The sequence below is a fragment of the Lissotriton vulgaris genome, chromosome 12 (assembly GCF_964263255.1).
Source record: "Lissotriton vulgaris chromosome 12, aLisVul1.2, whole genome shotgun sequence".
Lineage (NCBI taxonomy): Eukaryota > Metazoa > Chordata > Amphibia > Caudata > Salamandridae > Lissotriton > Lissotriton vulgaris.
Window position 1 is genome coordinate 245,569,596 of NC_141700.1, and position 24,897 is coordinate 245,594,492.

The 24,897-nt window shown below is 47.2% G+C and overlaps 1 protein-coding gene across 1 annotated transcript in view; it reads left to right on the forward strand.

Annotated features, from left to right (window-relative positions):
• Nucleotides 1-6,884, forward strand: part of SLC7A6OS (solute carrier family 7 member 6 opposite strand) — a 73,035-nt gene extending 66,151 nt beyond the window's left edge. Inside the window, exon 5 of the mRNA XM_086947750.1 lies at nucleotides 3,443-6,884. Coding sequence (XP_086803876.1) covers nucleotides 3,443-3,555 — 113 coding nt within the window. The 3' untranslated portion in view covers nucleotides 3,556-6,884. The remainder of the gene's footprint in view (nucleotides 1-3,442) is intronic.
• Nucleotides 6,885-24,897: the final 18,013 nt, after the last annotated feature.

Below are 24,897 nucleotides of genomic sequence, written 5' to 3' on the forward strand. Positions count from 1 at the left end.
AGTGTCCAGTGAGTACGTTTGTTGCTCGGGATGATTATCTTACTTTTTTCAGAGTTGAGTTTTAGTTGGTTCTGATCCATCCAGGTTTTTACATACATCAGAGAACTCCTAACAAAATCTTTGCCTTCGGTGGAGTGCTCCAAAGTGAAAATCAGCTGCATGTCGTCAGCATAGCTAAAGATTTTTACCCCCATCTGCCGAAGACTCGAGATGAGGGGACGTATGTAAATGTTAAAAAGGATCGGTGAAAGGGAAGAGCCCTGTGGGACGCCACAGCTCATTTCAACAGTGTTGGATTTGTAGGGCGAGAGCCACACCAATTGTTTGCGGTCCTCTAAAAAGAACCCAAACCAATCTAGTACTGAGTCCCCAAGACCCGCTGCGGCAATTCGGTCCAACAAAAGTTTGTGGTTCACTGTGTCTAAGGCCACAGACAGGTCAAGGAGGATCAAAGCCTGACTGTGGTCAATGTCCGCCTGTCCTTAAAGATTGTCCAAGATGGATAGGATCAAAGATTCGGTGGAATGTGCAGGGCAAAAGCCCGCCTGATGAGTGTCCAAAAACTTGGATGCTTCTAAAAACGAACTGAGACAGGATGCAACATGAGTTTCAGGGGAATGACTACTGCTTCCTTAAAGGCTGACGGTACAATTCCATGGGACAGGGAGAGATTGAGAAGCTCAAGGATGGTATTGGGGAAGGTCCGATAGATTGCTTTCTTTATACTAATGGGGCATTCCTCCTTAGGGGAACCAGATTATATAAATTAAATATATATATATTTTTTTATCTAGTGCAAAAGTGCTAATAATTTTTTTTTTAAAGGGACCATGTGTTTGAGAGCAACACAAGAGCAGGTGGGGTCGAGGAGCGGAGAAGCTTTGCACTGAGGGAGGGAGACCCCAGGGGAGTGAACACAATAGCACATACGTTGAGGAACGCAGTGCAGGAAATGGAAGAACACTGAGGGCCTGATTATAAGTTTGACGGTGTGGGAGCAGACCACCATTCCGGCGTCCCGCTCCCGCACCGCAAAACCCGTGGTTGGGCCACCCGCCTGCCAGATTACAAGTGTTTCTTGTGTCTGGAGGGCTTTTTTTTGGCAGTGTCTCTGAACATGGGCGCTGCAATGGGAATGCCCAAAAAAGTTCCTTCACTGCATGGAAAGGAAAGTCCATGCCGTGCAGGAACTGTGGTCCATGCACACGGTGGGCACATGTTGTGCCCCCCTGTAAGCACCCCAGGGCCCAGAGGCACACCGCCGCATTTTTCATGGCGGAGGAACTTCTAATATGCTTGGCTGGACTGCAGTGGTCCTGCCAAGCATACTGCTGCCTCTACACCGCCACGCCACCACCAGGGAACGTCGGTTCCCTGACGGGATCCGTGCAGCAATGGTGGTCCGACCGCCCTAATTGTAATAGAGTGGTCAGAGCGGCTGTGGCTGGACTGCCACCGCCACAAGTCTGGTGGACCTCAGACCACTATACTCGTAATTGGGCCCTAAGTGAATGGTCGGGTGAAGCACAGGCGACGGAGAATCACACAAAAGTGTTGCCTCAGTGGAAGTGGGGGGAGAAGCCCATGAGGGCGAGAACAACACAGTCCGTAAGGGGAGGACAGGGGGCGGGTAAGAAGTACCTAAGAGAGAAGAAAGGGTGGGCGTTTACAAAAAAGGCATGAGCAGTTACGGGGAACACACATAGGAGATAGTTGGAAAGCATAGGCATTCTCATGGGGGTATAATGAAAATGTATTTGAGTGACTGATCGAGTCCCATAAATAGTGTGCTAATTACCATCCTCAGAAATAGCAGAAGTGCACTGTAGTGAAAGTGCTGCCAGCAATTGGGTGGACATAAAACATGAGAGACCATAAAGGCTGGCCCCTGGCTGTTGGTACATTACAAACTGATAAAGTAACCTTGGAAGACCCGCAGCATTAAAAGCAGTGCCAGGAAAAAAGTAAGGGCCAGATGTATCAAAGGTTTTTACTCATTCTGTGCCTATGGGAAAATGTGTTCATGCATATGGCCCTAAATGTTTACTTGGAGTGGGGTAAGGAGAAGTATGCAAACATGCTGTCGTATTGGCAGGGTTATTATACAATCATTTATTTTGTATTTGTGATGTCTCGTTGTTTTTGTAGACAAAGAAATTATTTTCTTTCAAAACAGGGACCTGAAAAGCATTGTAGAGCATTTACATGCGTGTGTGGATCTTGCTTCAAGGAGGTATTTTGGTTCATGTGTGTATTTCAGTTGAGGAAGCAGTTTTTTAGGCTGGCTTCGATGTTCATATAATAGTCCTTGCACAGTTGCTGCTTCTCCCCCTGAAAACAATGCACCTCATGTGTTACAATGGACGCAGTCCCTAAGAGATGGCATAATACACTGAACAGCGTGCAGCATGACAGTGAGAGAGCAATACTGTTTGGAAACCCTCTCAATGTATATTTAGAAATGCAAAAACAAGAAAATGCGGCCAGTAGCTAAAGCGGTCTCTATACAGGTCTAAAACGAGGTCAGTCAAATGAAAAAAACGCTGTGAGGGCTTGGTACCTTCTAATCATGAGCTACAATAGTAAGTTTTTGAGTAAGTAAAAGTGAAGAGTTAATAAATGTATATATCACATCTCAGTTTGTTGCAGAAGCACCTACATTGGCCCACACTTTCTCCCAAACCAATCTACACCTGATAAACAGCTTTACTAAAACAGTCTTTAAAGATGTCTCTCTACTACTGATGGCAATAGCTCCTTACTTAAAAGGGACTATCCAACAACTAAGCTTGTAAGAATTTCTCAGAAGCAATAAAATGGCGATGCCCAGTTCTGGAAAAATGTGGCTTTTAAGTAGAAGTTCTCTATGTTGGCTACCTGCATATCTCGAATTTCCATGTCTTTGAACTACATTGAACCTTCTTACTAATTTGGTATCTGGAAATCACTTTCAATCTATTTAGTTTCAGGAGACATGCGTAAACAGTTCAACTTCATATGCTGCTGTGTTTGTAACTGTTGCTGTCTCAAAGATATCAACGTGCCCAGGTCCTGCTGGGAGGTCAGTAGGGAGAGGCAGTTAGTGATAAACCTACATAAAAATGTACATGGAAGGTGCAATCGGTTAGAAAAATTGTTGATCTTATATGGAACCTGGAGACTTCTCCTTTACTCTGAACAAATCATGTTCTCTCTGTCAGAGATTTTGACTCCGTACAATGTAAATGGGTAAAAATGAATTGCACAGTTGCCACCTAATTCCGCCCCGGTTAGGGGTTCCTTTCATTTTCCACCACCGGTTCCATCCCCAACATTCTAGTTAGTGTTTGTTCGAGATATTTCGCTTAACTAAATGTTATTTGTAAAGTACTCTACTGCTCCATAAAGGTAGGCCAGTGCTAATTTTACTTCTTCTCTAAAATGTGTACCCCTTTTACTCTAGGTTACAGATATATGAACAGCGAAGGCTCAAAAGGGAGCGCATGGGACAAATATCGCCAAGAAGTCTTCAAAGAGTTTGGCTACGATGGTGTACCGGACATGGATTCCGATTAATTCTGCCACAGCCGGACGCAGCTATGTCCTCATTCATCCGACTGAGGGTCTTTGCTTTCTATTTTAGATGCCCACTTCCTTTACAGGTTGCCCGGATTATATCGGTGATTAGTGACTACTTAAAGATATTAAGGTTCAGAACAAACCAAGTCTACATTACAGTTGGTGTGCTGTTTTAGATTTACTTGGGTTTAGTTTGCAAATACAGTTATATATATATAATCCCAAATATCATATGATTTTCCGTGATTCTCTTTCTAGGTTGTTGGTTGATAGCCGTATTCATCAGCAGTGTTAAATCAGTGCTGGGTGTGCCAGTATCACACATTTTTGGTGACTTATTGTTGAACATATCTTTATTCTTCTTAGTCCTGCATTTATTCAACTGATCCTTCGTGAATCGCCAGTCATGTTGAGATTCTGTTTGCAAGGCTACAACAGCGGAGGTTGAGTGTTAAACCTCAGTGTCACAAGTGTACTCGCGGCCTCTTTTTACAGAAGGCTGCCCATGAATAGATTTTAGTTTCCTTCGCAATCTGATACCATCTGGCACAGACTGTGAAATGTTAGCTAAATTCAGGCTGATGTAACTGCTAAATCCGTATCATAACTGTACATCTGTTTGTGTCAAACAGCAACAGGAACTACATCTAATCAGATGAACTTTAATAATTCGAGATTTCATTATGTATGTCTGCATGGAAAGCCGTCGTATCACTTGGTCCCATTGTCTGCATGGAACACTTCCATTACAAGGCCTGCCTTCGGTTTCTAGCCTTCCAGCCATTTCCTAGCTTAGTAACATCAAGTTGTTGTGCAAACGGAGCCAATGTGCTTTTGGGAGGGGTCCATATGAGAAAATAGTTTTGCAGGACTATTATCAGTCTGTGTGCAGTTATACACCACACCTGAGCCTGCAGAAAATAAAAGCTGTAGGTTCCTAAAAAATGTACAACTCATCAGACATTTATTGCATAAAAAACCTGCTAGTTCTCGATCCCGGAGGACCATGCTTTGTGTTCAAATGTGCAGAAATTGTGTTTGGAATCATAATAGCATTAACACAATCAACCGTCGCCAGCAGCTTCTGGAGTCTGGCTAAAACTGCCTCTCCCTTGAGGAAGGCTTCAACCAACAAGCAATCGATGGCTATCGAGAGAACATTATCCTTTCAGGCCCAGTTCTAGCAGGAGGAAAACAATGCGGCATTGTTTTGTCAGATAGCAACCCCTTGTCTTTTTATTTTTTTATGATTGGTTATCATCTGTGCAAGGGTGGCCAATAGGGGAATCTGCAAACCTAGAAATGTGTCCGTTTCAATAAAAGAGCATGCTGATGGATGATGATTAAACTGTGACAGGCTCTTTAAAGCCATTTGGACCTCGAAAAGAATCTAACCCATAAAATAGAACACATAATTTCTGGTTTTAAAGGCAACATTTTGTATCTAAAAATGTTTTTTTTCCGTAAAATACTTTAAGTGTAGGTTGGAAAACAGAAGCAGGGGAGAATCGAGAAACAAGGCTGCAGACCTTCAAAACAAGTTGAGTGATTTTACTTTTCAAACCACACTCTACATTACAACACTTTAGACAATTCTTGTAAATTCATTTAATTTAAGTAGCATTTAATGCTAGTCAAGACTTTCAAGTAGTTCACAAAATGTCAGTAGCTGTGCCTCAGGCTACAGAAAGCAGAGGAAGTCTTAAACCATTCTCCAATTCAAACATGTAGTTTTCCATATGTCTCCTAGGGACAATGTCTTTGACAATACAGCCTGCTTCCATTTGCCACCTCTGGGATATTGTTATTCTTTTCCAGCAGCTTTTGTTCTCTTAAGGTTTTTTTTCTTTGTGTAAGCCAATGTTGTTCAGGACAAGGTAGTGTTGGCCAGTTTTTAAATGATCATCGCTTCCAAAGGAACTGTAAGAGGAAAAAAATATTCATCGTGAGGTTCGGCAGGCAGAAGAAGGTTTTTTTATTCTTTCCTCCTATGGAGTACTTGTATGTAAGGTTCCTGCAGTGTTAAAATCGTCGTAAAACAGCGAATCAATATTCTGATTTGGATATGGAATGACTTGTTCTTGCAGCTTGTTGGTTTAGCATAACATGTTTTTTTCCCATGGAAATTGAAACTTTCATTAATGTATATTAGAATGTAGTGTCGTAAAATATTTTCCAACACAACTGTCATCTCTTAATCAAGATTTCCTGATTGAGCAGATGCCATTGTGATAGAATTCCGACATGTTTAGAGAAACCGCTGATCAATTCTGTTCACTTTAGAAATTTTGAATTAACATGTTCTGCTGTTTGAAGCCTTGGTAAGAATTGTATGCTTAATTATTCTTGGAGATACAGTAATTCATGTGCATGCTCTGTGCAGTTTGCGTGGCAAACTAGTTGGGTTCACAGTACATCCTTGTTTGTGTTAATTAGATGTTCGCTTCTAAGGTTGTTTCATGTAGTCATTGCTGCTCTTAGTATTTTCAGCCAGGCCTTGCCCAGCCTCAAACCCAAGCTACGATATGCACATTGAGCTAGTCCTTACATCTTTGTTACTTCTTTTCAATCAATAGATCGGCTTGTTATGATTAGCTCTCAATTAAGATTAGTCCTGCTGGAGATGATCAGTCATAGGCGTTTTATGCTACATGGTGTGTGGATGTCAAGTAGAAGACCATTTAAGTAGAGAATATACTGAACAGAGCACACACTCTTACTTTTGGGTTGAATTAACAAATTTGTATTTACATATTTTCAAAACGGTAGAAAACATTTTAAACCATCCAGTTTATCTAATCTACATACCTCTGGTTGGAAGGACAAACTGATCAGTCAGACGAAATTTGACATGTACTTTGAGAAGCTCATACATGGAAAGTGTAGTTTGTAGATACCAGATTTTACCTTTGCACTACATTGATCCAGTAGTTACTCTACGGCCCATATTTCTTAGTTACCAGCAGAGACACATTTATTTTAGTTTTCACTGTGCCCACTTTTGACGAGATTAAACGGGAAAGAGTACATACTACTTTCCCAGCCAGAGGTGAACATTTGATTTTGGTTTGGCTGGGTTTATAAGTAATGGCTGCGTAAATGATCATCAGTTTAACCAGCTGAATAGGGGCCTACAGTGCCAGGGTTTCTAAATGTGAAATGAAAGAAGAGCTTAGCTATCTGATGGAGCTTTATAGATGGGGAATTCATATATCTTGTTTTTTTATTATGTACATAATTTCTGTATATGTAAGGCTAGCACAGCCAATTTAAAATGTTTATTATATTGAATCCAAAGCACTGAACAAATAAAGCTTGATATAAAATTCGTAGCAGTTTTTTTGTTTGTATAATATTATGTGATTGGATTGGGTCCATTGTGTATTAATGTTTTGCATTAAACTATTTAACCACGTTAGAGAATTTGTCCCTGATCCATTTGGACCGAATTTAATTTGCCTTGGTAACATCACGGAGGGTACAGGAAACCCCAATCTCAGATTGGTCTTTTTCTGGTGACCTCGGAGGAGCACTCACAATTGTTGTCTATCCCACAGCTTTCAAGTTTGCCACAATTCTTTGAATGGGCTTTGTCCAGGTGTTGAAAGGACTTCAGTTTGATTTTAGGCATTGCGTTTAGAAAACGTCATAAATTCTGCCACAGTTGCCTAGCAATAATATTTTTTCCCCTCAAATATGTAGCCAGCGGGGAAGACGGTGATCAGAAATGGCGTTAAAGACTCTGGAAGTCATATTCTAGTAAGAGCCAGTTGCTTTGGGGTTTGAATGTAAAATCTTGAGTGTTCACTTTGTTCTTCAATGTTGGTGTTGGGGGAGGATGTTTGATGAGGTGTGTTGCGTAAGTTACGACTTTAGCTTATCTGTACAAGGTGTTCTTTTCCACCCACTGGTGTCACAAGTGGACTTGGTAAAATGCAGCAGTGGTGAATGTGAAAGACAAGTTATTGTGGCCCCACAAGACACTATTTAATGTGTAATTGATATAGAAGTATTGCTTTTGGGTTACTAATAATTCCATAAAGGGACCAGGGGAACCGTGAAAACAGCAATACATGTTACTTTGTTAGTCACAGTATCACACACACTGTACTAAGAATAATGAAACCTTTTAATCTGAAATTGTTTTTTTACTACTGGAATAATCGTTTCCCAATACATCTAAAACAGCTACACAGAATATTATGAAAACCGCAACAAGACATAAATAACAAAAATAGAATGCACAGTTCCAGCATTGCTAAAATACAATTTAAGATGTTCTCCAGAACCTAACACCCTAATGCCTTCTTCTATGCGCTGTACTGTGAGAGAATGAAAGGCAGGGCAACTTGTAGTCTAGAGTTTCTTAGGGAGAAGAGACGCACTGCAAACTTTGTTGACAGCTAAGGCTGTCTTTGTCAGCTGAGGCATGAAGACCGTGTTCCCCGCAGGAGCTAAAATCTACTGCAGTAGCAGTCGGCTGGGCGTCCTCAAGGACTTGGCTTTATCAGGTTCAGGGGAGATGTGTTGGCACCAGGTTAGACCTTCTCTGGCAGAATCTTTGGTGATAATCTGAGCGCAGGACTTCTCCTGGCAAGTGCTCAAGTGGCAGACCTTGTATAATAATTCTTATGCTTAGGTGCCTTGTGAGAAACCCACCTGTTGAAACGCAGAGGAACGCTGACTGCTGCTGAGCTGGGGAACCTGTGACTCTTTGCCTGTGAGTCTTTGCCTGCACTTTGGTCTCCCTCCCGCCGCCGCTGTAGTTCACCTCGCGGCCGCCGAGCGGAGGGAGACTACACCTCCCAGCCTGCCCAGCGACCCGGAAGCCAGCACCGGGGTCACCGCGCACGGAGGCGCTTCAAATTGACGGCACCCTCGGTGGAGTGGGTGCCTTGTGAGAAACCCACCTGTTGAAACGCAGAGGAACGCTGACTGCTGCTGAGCTGGGGAACCTGTGACTCTTTGCCTGTGAGTCTTTGCCTGCACTTTGGTCTCCCTCCCGCCGCCGCTGTAGTTCACCTCGCGGCCGCCGAGCGGAGGGAGACTACACCTCCCAGCCTGCCCAGCGACCCGGAAGCCAGCTCCGGGGTCACTGCGCACGGAGGCGCTTCAAATTGACGGCGCCCTCGGTGGAGTGGGTGCCTTGTGAGAAACCCACCTGTTGAAACGCAGAGGAACGCTGACTGCTGCTGAGCTGGGGAACCTGTGACTCTTTGCCTGTGAGTCTTTGCCTGCACTTTGGTCTCCCTCCCGCCGCCGCTGTAGTTCACCTCGCGGCCGCCGAGCGGAGGGAGACTACACCTCCCAGCCTGCCCAGCGACCCGGAAGCCAGCACCGGGGTCACCGCGCACGGAGGCGCTTCAAATTGACGGCTCCCTCCGCGTCGCGGGACGCGAGCGGGACGCCCGGACGAAGCCCGGGCAAAGGGCGGGCCGTCTGAGGCCGTCCAAGGTCGGACTAGGTTGGGTTGGGTTAGGGACCCTGCCCGAAAATCCCTTCGAATACTTTCTGGATACAGACCGGCACGGACTATACTGGGTAATTGAAACAACTACTGAGCCCTGTGAGTACACATATTGGTCAGAGTGCATTGCCTATCCTAACCATGCCCGGGAAAAAGCAAACCCCAGTCAATAACACTATAGATAACTATCTCTTCCAAGTCGTGGCAAAAATAAATAGCGACAGGAGATCCTCATTGGGATTAGATTCATCTAACCAATCTCCTCTGGACGATAAAGAGAGAGAGGATCCTTTTGCTCTACATAATAGCAGTATATCTGGTGTGGTACACGATTCTCTCCACGATACAAATACCATCCAGCCTAGTGGCATAGTTGCTATTACTGAAGATATTAGTGACAGTGAAGTGGTGACAGTGATATCCACCAATAACGAGTCCCCTATCCCTACTGCAGCCCCTGTTCCAGCCCCGAGGGTTACTGGGGGCAAAAGAAAGGTTATGCCAAAACGGGGGGGTTTAAGGTCTGGTAGAAATAAAGTTGCAACCCCACCAAGGAAAATACTTGAGGATGAGGAGGATGATCTGACTAATGAAGCCTATGTGACCCTCTCCAATGCTCAATTTAATAAACTATGGAGCATGATGGACATAAAAAGTAAAGGTATAGTTAAACCCCTGGTTAGTAAAATAGACAAATTAACCGCTGAGGTTAATAGACTGGGAGGTTTATTAGAGAAAACTATGGTGGAGGTAGGTAACCTCCCTGAAGTTGTTGTGTCTAGGGTAGAGCCATTAATGAGTAAAACACCCTCTGGCGAAAATAGTGGACCTATTCCTATTCCTGCCCCAAATCCGCTAATGGTACCACTGACTAATCCATTTGGTGGTGCCTCAGGTGTTGTACCCCCGTTCCTACCACTGCTGATTTTAACACTGGGAAAGGGTCTTTTGAGCTTGTAGTAGAAGCTTCCCCATTAGTTCTCGTCCTTGCAAATGTCCCCCCATTGGCATCTGGGGAGGTTGAATCAACATCTTTATTAAACAAATCTTTATCATGGCTTACTAATAACATGGTAATATCTCCCTGGGGAAAGCAACAATTATCTGAAGAACTTGTAAATGCCAGAAGGGTAGAGTGGATTGGTAATAGGGTCAAGAGGTTTAAGGGGGATTGGGTTGTCCTTAACTTCTCCGACCCTGAGGTCTTGCCAAACATCTTGCCCAACATCTTACCTCCACAGCGAAGATCAACTTCGATTGTTCCACTGACCTTGGATTTTTTCTACCCTCGGAAAGGAAGAGGCCCCAATTCTAGCACTTTAAGAACAAAATGGAACGTTGTGACCAAAAGGGGCAGTAAGGATGTTGGTTTTACTGAGTGGGGACTCTGCTTGGAAAATAGATTCTCTGCCCTTTTAAACCTGGATGCCTGTGATTGACAACCATCTAACCCTAAGCCTTTGTTGCAAAATACACTTGACACATGCACTACTGGGGATCTTGGACATCTAGTAGGCGCTCGAACTGAGATTGTCAACCCTGAGGACACAGTTGGACCAATCAATGAAAATGTAAATAACATTGGTACTGACGACATGGTGTTGAATGGGTTTGTCTCTAGCCCTAAACTTGAAATGGCATACGATACTGGGAATCTATTATCCTGGAATGTGGCTGGGCTATGTTCCAAGTTGGATTGCGGAGACTGGTTTGGGTTTGTTAGCAAGTACGATGTTTGTATTTTTCAGGAGACATGGGCCTGTGATTCTGTTTTTGCTTTGGGGTATCTAAATTTCTGTGTACCAGCCATCAAGGGCCCAAAAGGGCGCCCGATGGGGGAACTTACTATATGGGTCCGACAGTCCCTAAAGGTTGTAGTAAAAAGTGTGGAGCTTCATCAAAAAGATATCCAGCTCATTTGACTCATGAGCGATACATCCATTTCCATCGACATCTATAACTTATTTGTCAGAGGCGGAAATACAGGAAAATCTGAGGTCCTTCTTACCCTGTATAATCTTCTTGAGACACATTCTAGTAGTAAGAACATAATAATTGCAGGCGACTTAAATCGTACGTTTGAACCTCTAGACACCGGTGAGGCTTTCTTAGGTACTGAGGAAGATAAGCAATGGGATATCCCCACACTAGATACTACTCCAGTAACTCGCTGGACTGAGGATATTCTAGGTTTAAATGCTATGTGCCTTGAACAAGGGTTAAGAGCTCTGAATGGCAGGACAAAGTCAGATAGAGTACCAGCTATGACTTTCAATAATGGGAGAAACAAAAGCCGTATTGATTATGTCATCTGTAGCATGTCTCTTTGGTCAACTGTTAGTGATATGGTTGTAATGGAAAGGCTTGAGAGTGACCATAACCCTTTATGTGTTTTTCACAAATGGTGGTTGTCCAAAGATAATGTTTCTAATCCCCGTGATGATCCTCTACCCCCGCTGATTGTACCAACAAATGACATGCGTAGGTTGAGGTGGACAAGTGTCAGGACAGACCAGCAGGCCTTAGAAAAAATAGGAGCTGCGACCGACAAGGCTATCATGGCCCTAGAGTGTGTGGCAGGGAATCCTCCGGATCAACATGACACTACCAAAGTACATGAGAATCTCTTTAATGAAATTAAATGTTACTTCTTAAAACCTGTAAGTAGTAAGAGGGTATGTGCTTATAGAGCTGCTAAGTGGTATAATCATGATTGCAAGGTGGCACGAACCTCTCTGGGAGCCGCAATTAAGAGTAAAAACTTGGGGGCTATTCGATCTGCAAGGAAGCATTATAAAATCTGCATTGCTAAGGCGAAAAGAGATTGGGACGAAGCCCATTGGAACAAGTTGAAATGTGCAAGTGATCGGAAAAACTCTAGATTATTTTGGCACATTGTCAAATGGGGTCAAGAAAGGTCTGAAGAGGCAAGTAACAATAATGTCCCACAGGATGCCTGGGTTAAATTCTTTAGTGATCAGTATGCTACCAGGGACCAGATTGTAACTAGTATTTGCCCTACTCATTTATTCGCAGAAGACAATGACTTCACGCAGAGTGAAATACTGTCTGTCCTCAAAACCGTACATAGCGGCCGTGCTCCTGGCATAGACGGGGTCCCAGCGGACGTTTTTCTAAATGACACTGGAAGGTGGTGTAAATACATTTATTTGTTAATAAACCACATTGCCAAGGGTGCAGATATCCCTGTATCATGGCGGGGTGCTGTAATCATTCCTGTGTATAAAAAGGGAGATCGTGCCCAGCCTTGCAACTATCGCCCAATCAGTTTAATTGATACTGTCCAAAAAATCGTGGGGCGAGTGATTGTAAACAGATTACTCGACTGGGTGGAGGAATACAATATTTTATCTCCCTTCCAGGCTGGGTTCCGTAGGGCAACTAGTACTGTGGATCAAGTCTTTCGATTTCAACTGATCCAGTGGAGGACCGTGGTGCTAGGTGGAGGCAGTCTTTATGCGGCATTCGTCGATCTGCGGGCTGCCTTCGACCTGGTACCAAGGGAGAAGCTGTGGGAAGTGCTTGCGGCTTTAGGGGTCCCAGGGGACTTGTTGACCTTGATCATGAGATTACATGAAGGTACTTATGCCAAAATCCAATGGGGTGGGTACGGTAATGATACTGCCGAATTTCCTGTTGAGCGTGGGGTTCGGCAAGGGTGCTCAATGGCACCAACACTGTTCACCCTTTTTATTAACGGTATTGTCCCCCGCATGCAATCACAGGTAGTGGATGCTCCTTCTCTCGCGGGTGTAAAAGTTCCTATTTTAATGTTCGCCGATGACACGTTAATTTTATCTAAAACCCCAAGTGGTCTGCAAAAAGCATTGGCCATTTTCGATAAGTTCTGTGGGGATCACGGTCTGGAGGTGAATGCGTCTAAAACAAAGCTCATGGTTTTTAATCCACATAGAAATTTTAAATCCAAAATTATCATGAGTGGACGCATTCTTGAGGTTGTAAAATCATTTACATACCTGGGGATCCTCATCTCGAACGATAATAGGTGGAACCAACATCTAAATATTGCAACATTAAGGCACAAGCAACTAGCTGGTACCATTATAAAGGAGCATAGGAAATCGCTGACCAAACCGATTAAACCACCCTTGATTATATATGAGGCAAAAGCAATTGGGTCAGCATTGTACGGGGCTGAGTTGTGGGGGCATGAAAATCTGCAGGAGCTCCAAACTTCTGAGAACAAATTCTTGAGGAAACTTACAGGTACTCCACAGAGTAGTCCGTTATTGCCTCTGAGATATGAGCTTGGCAGGAGAGAAATCTCGGAAATGGGTAAACTACGACCGATTCTATACTGGCGTAGGCTCTGGACCACGCCTGAGCTCTCCCATTATGCGGATGGGTTCATTGATGTCATTAAAGCAGATCGCTTTAATAAAATTAGATGGTTCAAATCATTAAAACTTGCACTATTTGAACTAGGTCTAAATGCATTATGGTCTGACCCGGCTGGGGCATCATTTCCCACCAAGACAACCCTAAAAAATATTTTTGGGAAAGGGGTTGGTAATAGGAGTTTGCTCAGTACTAACAGCGGGTCCATGACCACCAGTTTCCTCGAGGTTAAACTGTACCCTTTATACGAATTGTATTGGGATTACATATCCAACCCTATGGATAGGAAATTGCTTTTTCAACTAAGGGCTGGTTCTCTCCCTCTCCGTAATCTAACATCTAAGTGGAGGAAAGGAGGTCCAGCTACTTGCCCAGTCTGTGGGGAAGGAAACGAAACCCTTGGTCACTTTTTGTTCTCCTGTAAAGTATATTCTGCTCCAAGGCGTGTCTGGTTGGCACCTATGTGTAGGAATTTGGGTACTAAAAGCAGTATGGTAGCTTTGCGTATTGTTAGATCTACTACCGTGACTTGGATCACAATTGCCACAGCAAAGTACCTGGGGTGGGCGTGGGTAATAAGGCAGAGATTGCTAGTAGGGTAACTACTCTCTGCCTAGTTGATCGGAGACTGCTAGATTATTGTCTATTCTCTGTATTGATTCAATTTATGTGTCATTAGGAATGACATTTTAACGATTTTTAGCACAATGATATTGTAATCTGTTTTAACTGCATCTTTAATACTAATGAACTTTACACCTGTGATTATGTATATTTTGTTGAAAAATAATCGTTTTTTAATGAGCTATGTGCTTTTGTCAAATATGACTTCTGTAATTTAATTGTCTTTTTTATTACGTGTTTGTATGTCTGCTTTTATGAGTAATACTCGAATAAAGCACTTTTGAATTGATAATTCTTATCAGAAATTGGAATTTCTGACACAAGTTTAGGAATGTCAGACATGAATTATGTTCATCAAGGTATGCTTCCTAGACGTTTCCCTATGAAAATAAAAGGGGAAAGGATGTCCGTTCGGACTACGTTTGTTTGATTTTATGTTTCTATGTGTTCTTATTTACCATTGAGATGGGGAGGAGGAGACATTTGACCCAGACGGATGTTACATTAGATGTATCTATGTGGGGGGGGGGGGGGGGGGGGCGTGGCTTGGCGCAGATGCAGATGGCCGCCTAGTTGCGAGCTCTGCCTGAGAAGCAGCTTAATTCCCCCTGCACATTATCCGGCAAGATGCACGGCAATGAGGCGTGAAGAGGATTGCGGGTTTGAGCGGCGCCAAAATCTACACCTTTGAGGCTCTGTACGCCCCCGATACTGCTGTGAGCCTGGTGCAAGCAGCGGCGGCCAGGAGAACCCGGAGGACGAGTGATGGGTCTCCCGCCGCCCGCTCACGCAACGTCCCGGCATTGGAGCCTGAGCGGCGCGGCCAGGCCTCGGCGCCCCTGACTGCCCTGTTGCAATAGGCCACGGCCCCTGTGGGGCCTTTCATGCTGTCCTGGTGATCCTGCTCGGGAGCGCCTCAGTTATCGCAACGCTCCCGGGGCCTAAGGAGATGGCCTGAAGTGGGCAAGTGGCCCGGAGATAGAAAATCCCACTGCACGATCCAGCCTGCGATTGTGGCCGGTGGAGGTGCCTGCTCGTAGGGAAGAGTCTGAGCGAAGGAACCCTATTGCCCCCCACCACAGATACGCAGGAGGGCAGCGTGGCCCTTGGCACCGCAGAGGGAAAGAGCACAACCTGCAACAAGGCCTGAGGACTACTGCGGGGTAGAGGATGCATCGGCGGCCATGCGCGGGCCTCATTACACTGTACTTCGGTGGTGGCTGGCTCGACGCGGAGCCCATCGGTGGGGGTACTTGTCCTTGTGACCGGTGACCTGACGGGTTATCCTGGAGAGGGGAGAGGGCCCTGCATATTCTAGGCAGGGTGAGCTACGACCTGCTGCGGGCCCTCGTTGACCCCAACATTGGAAGACCCTGGTGCAGAGGTGGGGAGGAGTGACGAGTCTCCTGCGGCATGGTGAGTGATCGTGGATTCGCCTAGAAGTGACGGTCGGTGGCTATATGGGAATCTGAGCGCGCACCCCCATGGTGGACAGGGACACACACAATGGACATCAGTAACCCCTCCTGGTGGGCCCCGGTGTGAACTGGGGGCCAGTGGCCGAGAAAGGAGACCGGGCCGGAGAGTGACGCACGCTCATGACTGCGGTGTGGTGGCCAGTGAAACTGCCAAGACAAGCGGACGAAGAACCTGTCTGATAGCGTAAGGGGCAGTGGAAAGATGCGACACAGTGCCACTGAGAAGTTATAGGACGACTGGAAGATCGCCGTCTGTGTCCACCTGTGGAACGCCTGACCTCTGTAAAGCCCGGCTGTCAGCACCCAGACGAAGGACCCAGCAACATGAAGCCTAAGGGGGCTGCGGCTGCTCAAACGAACAAGCTCGACAAGTACGCGGTCCCGTTATCGGCCCCCCAGACCTACGGAACAGCAGGGGCCAATCTGCGCAGGCTGAGCCATTCCTAGCCTCAATAATGGCAGCCATACAAAATCTGGGGGCCACGCTTGAGACGAAGATTGACAAGATGTCCATTGAAATGAATCTGATACGGGCTGATCACAAGAAGACATTGGATAAAGCCAAGACCAATGAGACCAAAATCAAGGAGCTTCAGGCCTCCTCTAAGAAGCTCGAGCAGAGGGTTAATAAACATGTGCACCAGCACCGCCAGGTGGCCTTGAAACTCAAGGACCAGGAAGGAAGGGCCCGACGGAACAACATTCGGGTGGTGGGCGTTCCGGAGGATTCAGAAGGGCCTAGTATGGACCTCTTCCTGGAAGATTTGATCCTTAATCACTTGAAGCCGAAACGTCTCTCGTCTATATTCACCATTGAGAGAGCACAATGTGCGCCAATCCCCAAGCCCAAACCAGGGGCCCCACCGAGGAACATCATAGCAAAAATCCTCAACTATAGGGACGGGACGCCATCTTACAGACCGCCAGGCAGATGGGAGACCTACAATACGAGAATGCGATGGTCAGGTTCTGTCCCAATTTTACACTCTAGGTGCAACGGGACCTGCGCTCCTTTGATGGAGTGAAAGCGGCACTGCGTGAAAGAGGTATCAAGTACATTATGTTCTTCCCTGCCAAACTCAAGATCGTTGCTAGCGGCAAGTCCCTAGTCTTCACAACGCCTTTGGAGGTGCAGGACTGGCTCGACAGAGGTGCGTCGCAGATGTCGACTACCGCGACAGGTGATGGATGGAGGGACACTCGGGCCAAGTCACCGGGTTCACTGGATGGCAGATTGGACACTGATAGAATGAGTCAGCGCTTATGGCGATCGAGATCTCATAGCCCGTACATGGGAGGTGCTCAGAGATGCTAGTGACTGGCATGGGCTAGAGAGACTACGTTGATGGACCTCAGCAGCTTGTACTGTAATGTATAAATCTCACTTCTCTTACCGGGGGTGGGCTCCCTGGGGCGGTGCCGACCGGGAGGGCGAAGTACACTCCATGCCAGGAAAGGGCGTAGTTGCTCATGGGGGGGCCGGACTTACTTCCTGACTTCATTATTTACACTTCACAAGCAGAGTGCCCGGCCGGCAAATGGACATTGCTAAACGCACTTGGCATGGGGCGGGATGGAACTGAAGGTGCAGCTTGGCTCTATTCGACACGCCTATTCCTTACATTTGTCTTTTTACACTTACTGCTGTAGTGTGAGAATGCATTTAATAAAAAGAAATATAAAGTTGGGTTGCCAAAAGAAACATGCCTGCTATGTGTTGTTTAAAGATCCTGCAGAGACCTGCTCTTGACACTAAATTGAGTTATAAATAAAAAAGTATGTATTAATTAGTTATGTGACTTTTATGTCTTTATTCTCTTCAATTTTTAGTCATGGATCATTGAGGTATCCCTAGAACACAATTAAAAGTGCTTTCTATTTATATTTGCTGTTATATTTGCTGTTCTAAGTATTCACAGATAAGTGCAAAAAATACAGCTATAGGTGACTGCTTATTTCTGGGCCATCAAAATAATGAACTGGTAACCCTAATCATTAGACTGGAAGGTTGTTGCAGGATCAGCACATTATTTATTTCCTCCACCCTCAAACCCTGATTAATGTCATTATAGCAATAGTTTAACTTCTATCTGAAACCCTACGCTTCAAGTTTCTGGGAATGCACCCTGCTTTCAGACTACTCACTTCTCATTTTCGCCTTCATTTTCACGTTCACCCTGCACTCCCAGCGATCACAATGCACTCGCACTGATCACCATGCACTCATAGCGATCACCATGCTGTACTTACAGCCGAACCCAAATTCATATGGTCACCTCACTTACCCTGCAGTCACTCCTTTTACCCTACTCTCACACTGTTGCATTGCTCATCGTGCAGTCATATGGGTACTCTTGTCACCCACACAGTGCAGAAGGTTAAAGTGCCTGGTACAAAGAAGATGTACCATGCACATCACAGAACTGAGTGTGAGTAAACTATGAGTAGCGCTATAAAAAAATGAAATGTTTGTCAGACAGGTGCTATAGAGAGATGAGGTGTATTGTTGGTGAGTGGTAGTGAGGGAATTCATGGAGAAGGTGGAAAGACTGTTGCACTGTGTGCGACCAGTGCTTGGACAAGCCCTGTCTGGGAGTGTTAAACCCCCCCACCCCCCTGAAGTTCGGGTCTAGTGGATCCCCTGCTGCTCCCTATTATTTACATTTGTAATGCGCTACTGTTACCAAAAGGTGTCCTGGGGCTAATAACCATCTGCCTGCAATGTTAAAGAGGGATCCAGGGTTGGGAGGGGAGAGAAGAGAGGGATGGAAGGAAGGGGGTGAGAGGAAAGGGGCATGGGTAAACTGCTTAACTCTGCACAAGACCGCCACGGTTTGAATGCACCCTTGCTGCTCCCGGCCATGGCCAGGTGAGCTTCTAATGTGGCAGCGCGTATTCCTGCGGATTGGGAGGCCCTTCACAGAGGTTGACTAGACATCTTTCTGATGTTAATTGCTGTATTTTGGTTATAAACTGGTACTGATGGGGTGAAATCTTTCCTCAGTATTACTATGTTTAAAAAAATTCTAAATAATAAAGCAATGCTACCCCAAAATACGCAGCATTACAGAACATTATTTACATTTTCTACTCACACAATTTAGTCAAGCCTGTCGCATAATTTGGTACGCACCTTCCTCATAACCTAGAGGTTTAGAAATTTTTGTCAGGAGGGGGTCCTTACGTTTGAAAATGTTGCAGGGGGTCTCGGCATCCAAAAGTTTGAACACTTCTGCTATAGGGGAACAAAGGGTAGGCTGTGTTGCGCCTATAAACCCCTGGGTTGAACACAACCCTGAGGCAAAGAAGAACATCTCCCGCTTGAAAGACCAATCATTCCAGGAAAACGTGGGGATGGTGGAATCCCCAGCAGTCCTTTGGGAAGCATTTAAGACAGTACTGAGGGGTGAAGCCCTCTCCATTATTGCCGGACAGCGCAAAGAGAAGGAGGCACAAATGCACACTATCGTGACCTTCTCGCTTTGGAGAGGGCAGCGCACGTTACTGGGAATCCGGGGGCTCCCCATCAGATGCAGCTTAAAGCAATCTAATACAAGGAACTAGACGCAGCTAGGAGCCTAGCAAGAGACAGAGAAAGCAGATTGTACGATCAAGGGGACAAAGAGGGCAAATTAATATCTTGGCTAGATAAAAAGCAGAAAGTGCAGAGGGTGGTGGCTGAGCTCCGGACTGAGAGTGATACCCCCCTGACTGAACCTCAGGACATTGTTAGAGAGTTTGCAGCTCATTTTAAAAGAGTGTACAGCAGGGGGCCGGAGCGGGCGAAGGTGGATTCCTCCGCGCTTTTGGTCGACATTAAGCTACCCACCCTCTCTGATGATGACCGGGAGCCTCTGGATGGCGAACTCACCATGGAGGGGCTGGCCAAGGTGATCAGTGACTTCGACCGGGGAAAGCCCTGGGGCCCAATGATCTCCCTATCGAACTGTACAAACTCAAGCCCGATTGCCTGGGTCATCATCACCTTAAGAATATTTTCGAAGAAAGTCGGTTTCTTGGGAAGCTCCTGATAGATCAACGCATCACCACATTGGTGGCCATCCCTAAAGAAGGGAAACCCAGAGAGCTGTGCACATCTTATAGGCCGATATCGTTATTCAACGCTGAACTCAAAATCCTCGCGAAACTCCTCGCAAATAGGATAAAGCTGATAATTACTGAAATGATCCACCCGGACCAATCGGGCTTTATGCCGCACAGAAATACTGCGCTCAACCGGCGTCGACTCCACGGAGTATTAGGACGCTGCCACGCGATCTTGGAAGACACGGTGGTGGTCTTGTTGGATGCAGCTCTGACATTCGACACGCTTGAATGGCCTTATATGATAGCTGTTCTTAAGAAGATGGGCTTCGGTCCTAACTTTATTGGGTGGGTGCACCTCCTCTACACTGAGCCATTGGCCCAGGTGGTTGTTAACAACAAGATCTCAGAGATATTAACACTAGAAAGAGGGACGCATCAGGGCTGCCCCCTCTCCCCCTGCTGTTCACCTTCTCCCTGGAACCTCTTGTGGCCTGGATACGTTAGGACCTTTCATTACGGGGGCTCAGATTAGCAGAGGGGTGGGAGGACCGGATTTCGCTATATGCGGATGATATCCTCCTGTACCCCGCCTCCCACTACAGGTCCCTAAGAGTCACCCTAGACATCTTCACCAGTTTGGGGAAAAATTCAGGCTACAGCGTCAACTGGGGGAAATCACTACTATACGTCCTACGCGGCGCCCCCGTCAATACCACGTGACTGCCCGATCGGGATCGCCACGGAGGGGTTCAAGTATCTTGGAATTTTTATCTCTAGGGACGAGGCGATCCGATATGAGAAGAATCTCCTACCATCCCTGCAGAGATCAAATGAGACACCGCCGTTTGGAAACGGCTCCCGCTGTCCCCACTGGGTCGGGCAGCTTTATTTAAGATGATGGAGCTTCCACGGTTTTTGTATGCCCTCCAGAACTACCCAGACTTAGTTCCCCATAAATGTTTTACAGAGATTGAAGCAACTCAGAGAGACTTGTTGTGGGATGGAACACAGCGCCTATCGCTCCAGAAACTTACACTGGGGTGGTACAACGGGGTATAGCACTCCCAGACATCCGTGAGTACTACTGGGCAGCACACCTCACGGCCATTAATCAGGACACGTAAAGTGGTGGAGAGGATTCCGGTTATGGGATGGACAAGTGGCACCTCCCGGGAGGGAATTTCGAGGCTGCGCTTTACTCTAAACCTAACAAATATCCCCTCACAGGACCGACAAGGCACTCTGTCCAATTATGGCATATTGTCAGCCGTAAACTGGGGTGGGCAGACAAATTCACATTGGCTACCCCGCTCTGGGTTTCCTAAAAACTGGGCACACTGGGTCGTACAAAGGGGTTCCGCAAGTGAGATTTGGTAAGGATCTCCCGTATAAAAGACCTATGGGAACCCAAGGGAATGGTGAAATTTGCGTCACTACAGCAAACATACGACTTAGCACATTCGGAGTACTTTCGCTATATACAGGTCAGACACTCAAGTCCAACATTTCACCTGGAATGACACTCCCGGAGACCTCCCCTCTAGAGGACAGACTGCTAGATGGCCATCTGCTGGAGAAGGCTATCTCCCTCACATATAACAAACTCGTACACCACACCCCTGACCCCCTGATCACACTTAGGAGAAAGTGGGAAAATGACGTTCTGGAGATTGACGATGAGGAATGGAGGGAGGCACTTTCCTCCCATAATGAAGTAGCGATATCAGCGAAACTAAGGCTGATACAAATTAAAATATTGCACGGACTTACTTCTGTAGTAGGGGATCCCTGCGTATAGTCATAATCTAGTGAATAGTCCCGCCCATGTGCGTGGACCCCGGAGCAATCAAAAATAATCTCTTAAGGTGTCGAAAAATGCAGAACTGCACAGACACCTAAGAGAGAATTAAAGACAGATAATGCAGCCTATAAAACCAGGCTACACTGTCCAGTACTTCAACTAGAAATTCCACCAAAAATCCACCAACAGCAAAGCCTGTCCAGATTTCCCTTGCCTCAGCAGCAAAACCCCTCTGGAATGATAGAGCGGAAGACATGGACAGACAAGCCTCATAGTCTGCCATTATGTGGCTCAGAACAGGATACTGTGCCTTTAAGAGAACTTTCCAGAACTTCACAGTATCCCAGAATGTACTGCAGGTCCCTTTTACTTTCAGTTCTTTTTTCCGGCTTCTGCAAGCAGGACCCTGGAGCATTGAGCTCTCTCTTTTGAAGGGTTTATTGGTGATTTTTCACTTTTGTTCAAGTTTTGAGTGCTTTTCTGAAGTACTTTAGTGCCTTTCTTCTGATTAATCCTTTGGTGCACTCTTTGATTGTCAATATGCCTGCATTATTTGACAAATGTCCTGAGTGCTCCAGGAAGAAGGCCAAATCCGATCCCCATGAGGTGTGTATCCTCCCTCTTCCCATGTCCCAGAGGAGTGTGTCATTTGTCAAGGCTTCTCTGGCAGGACCCTGAAGGATAGAAAGAAGATTAGGCTTCAGGGCCTTGAGGAAAGAAGGCTGAAGGCGCAAGGTGGGTCAGGAGGCGCTTCATCTGCCCGTGCTGAGGCCTCTGGGGGGCTCCCCAGGGGCAGGAAGACCAGCAAGCGTCCCCATTCTCCATCTGGGTCGATTGCACTGACTACGGCGTCGAGAGGGATGACTACAGTCTGTTCCCCATCTCCCCAGGGCTTTGGGTCGAAGCGACCTCGAAGGAACTGAACAGACCGCCGTCGAGGTCTCCTGTTACGATTTCGTTGTCGTTGTCCTCGTTGGAGTCGTCGTCGAGTGATCGACGTCGAAAGGCCCGGCATCGGCGCTCGCCGTCGAGGCGACACCGCCATTCGACGTCGGCGAAAAGGAGAAGGTCGTCGTCGAGGGGATCCTCGTCGTCAAAGAGTAGATCTCCGTCAAGGCACAGATCGCCGTCGAGGCGAAGGAGGTCGCCGTCGAGGCGAAGGAGGTTGCCGTCGAGGCGAAGGAGATCGCCGTCGAGGCGAAGGAGGTCGCCGTCGAGGCGAAGGCGGTCGCCGTCAAGGGAGGGACGGTCGACGACGAGGGACCGACGCTCGCCGTCCGGTCGCCGTTCTTCGACGCCGAAGAGACGTGGAAGGAGGTCTGGCGCCATGGGAGGTTCGCCAACGTCCCAGGCTGGAAAGGAAGGCGGATCACCGGGTTCGGTGTACTCCATGGTGTATACTCCGACACAGAGGCCGGTTACACCCATGCCTCCATTGCCGAGGGGGCTCCCTCCACAGGCCCCTACTCCTCCGCCGCTCCCACCACTTCCTCAATCTCTACCTCAACCTCAGCTGCCAGCAGTCAAGCCGCCTCTGGTTCCTCCGAGGTCGGTCTCACTGCCCAGATTTACGACTCCTCCCAATTGGACCCCTCAGCCGAGGGCCCTGGCCAAACCAAAGTCGCCCGCCCCGGTGGAACCGGCGGATCGGCCAAAACCAAGGAGTTCACGATCCCGCTCCGGACGGAGGGGGAGATCGAGGAGTCTGCATAGATCCTCCACCAGGTCAAGACGGCGCCATAGGAGGCGCGGATCACGGTCCCGCACGGACTCCTCAAGGTCCAGGACCAGGACCTATTCACCGACCTAGTCTGAATCCCCGGGGACAAGGGCGTCTCCGGTGGACTACTTCAGCACGTTCCAGGATGTTCTCCTGAGGGGGGCAGCGAAATTGGGAATCACGGAGACGGCTCCAACACCCACGACGTCCGTGATATTTGAGACGCTTCCTAAGAAGTATTTGTCTCGCCCTTTGCTACCGCTAGTGCCTGGATTGGTAGAGCCCGCAGAGGGGCTGTTCCTCACGCCAGCAGTGGCGAAAGCCGCTCCCTCCCGACTTCTGAAGAAGTACAGGGCCCCGTGTTCGGACCCGGCTTTTCTACGGATGGACCCGGTTCCGGACTCTGTTATAGTGACGGCGACCAGGAAGCTACATTCTACGTCCCCGTCTTCAACCGTACCACCTGACAAGGAAAGCCGATGGATCGACTCAGCTGGCAGGAAGGCCTGTGGGACGGCGTCCACGGCCATGAAGGCCTCCAGCGATGCGGCTTTGCTAGGGCGGTATGACCGTGCCCTGTGGGAACCCCTTCAACAGTTCACGGAACTCCTGCCAAGAGATAAGAGGGAGGACTTCCAGGAGATCCTCAAGGAGGGGCTGCTGGTTTCGAACCAGGTCATCAGCGCGGCTGCAGATGTCTCTTTTTTTGGCTGCCCATGGGTACTGTCATGGGATCAACCAGCGGCGCCATGCTTGGCTCAGGCTCACATCACTCAAGCCGGAGGCCCAGCAGCGGGTGGCCAACCTGCCCTTCTCAGGGGTAACCCTATTCGGCAAGCCTGCCGATGATGAGATGGCCCGCATGAAGGCGGAGGCAGAGACCCTGACGGCTGTGGGCTTGGAGAAGCCCAAAGAAAAGAAGGCTTACCGACCGTTCTTAAGATGGTTCGGTGCACAGGGCAGAGGGAGAGGACAGACTTCGGGGCAGCAGCAGCAGCAACAACAGCAGCAGTTCCGGAGACCCTTCCAAAAACGACAGAAGAGTAGAGGGGCCCAGCAGTCCTCCACAGCGAACAAGGGCCCGGCTGGGTCTCGACCCTGAGCGATTACTTCCCCTACACCCGTTACCCGCTCCGGTGGGGGAAAGCGTTCAATTTTTTCTGGCAGAGTGGAGAAAAATTACTCAGGACAAGTGGGTGCTGAATATTGTTTGCAATGGATACAGTCTTCGGTTCACCAGCCCGCCTCCATCGATTCCTCCGGTCAGCTCGCAGTTTCAACTGCGCGAGCTCCAGGCGGAGGCCGATATCCTGGTAATGAAAAGGGCGATAGAAGACGTACCTGTTAGAAATGGGATTTCTGGTTGGCTAAGGCTTGCGCCAAAGCCAGGCAGAAACCACCATTCCTAAGGTAGGGTAAGGAAGTCACCCGCCAAGACAACCCCTGCTCACCCTCTTGGTAGCTTGGCACGAGCAGTCAGGCTTATCTCTGAGGCGATGTGTAAAGCATTTGAGCACGCACCCACCAGCATCAACATCCAAGGCCCCCCACAAAAGTAACTCCACACAAGGTATATGTAAAAATAGCCTTTGTATTGCAAAAACACATTAGATAGAAACACACACTTTACAATGTGCCAACAAGCACGGGCAGAATTTACAGGGGATTATGTACAGGACAGGGCCACAGGGACCACTGTCAGGGATAAGCACTTGGTAAAGAAATAGCACTTTTTAGAACATAGAATTTAGAAGTTTCACACATGATGCATAGAACATTCAGAGGTGTAGGAGAAACGCATGATGCATAAACATACATTCAG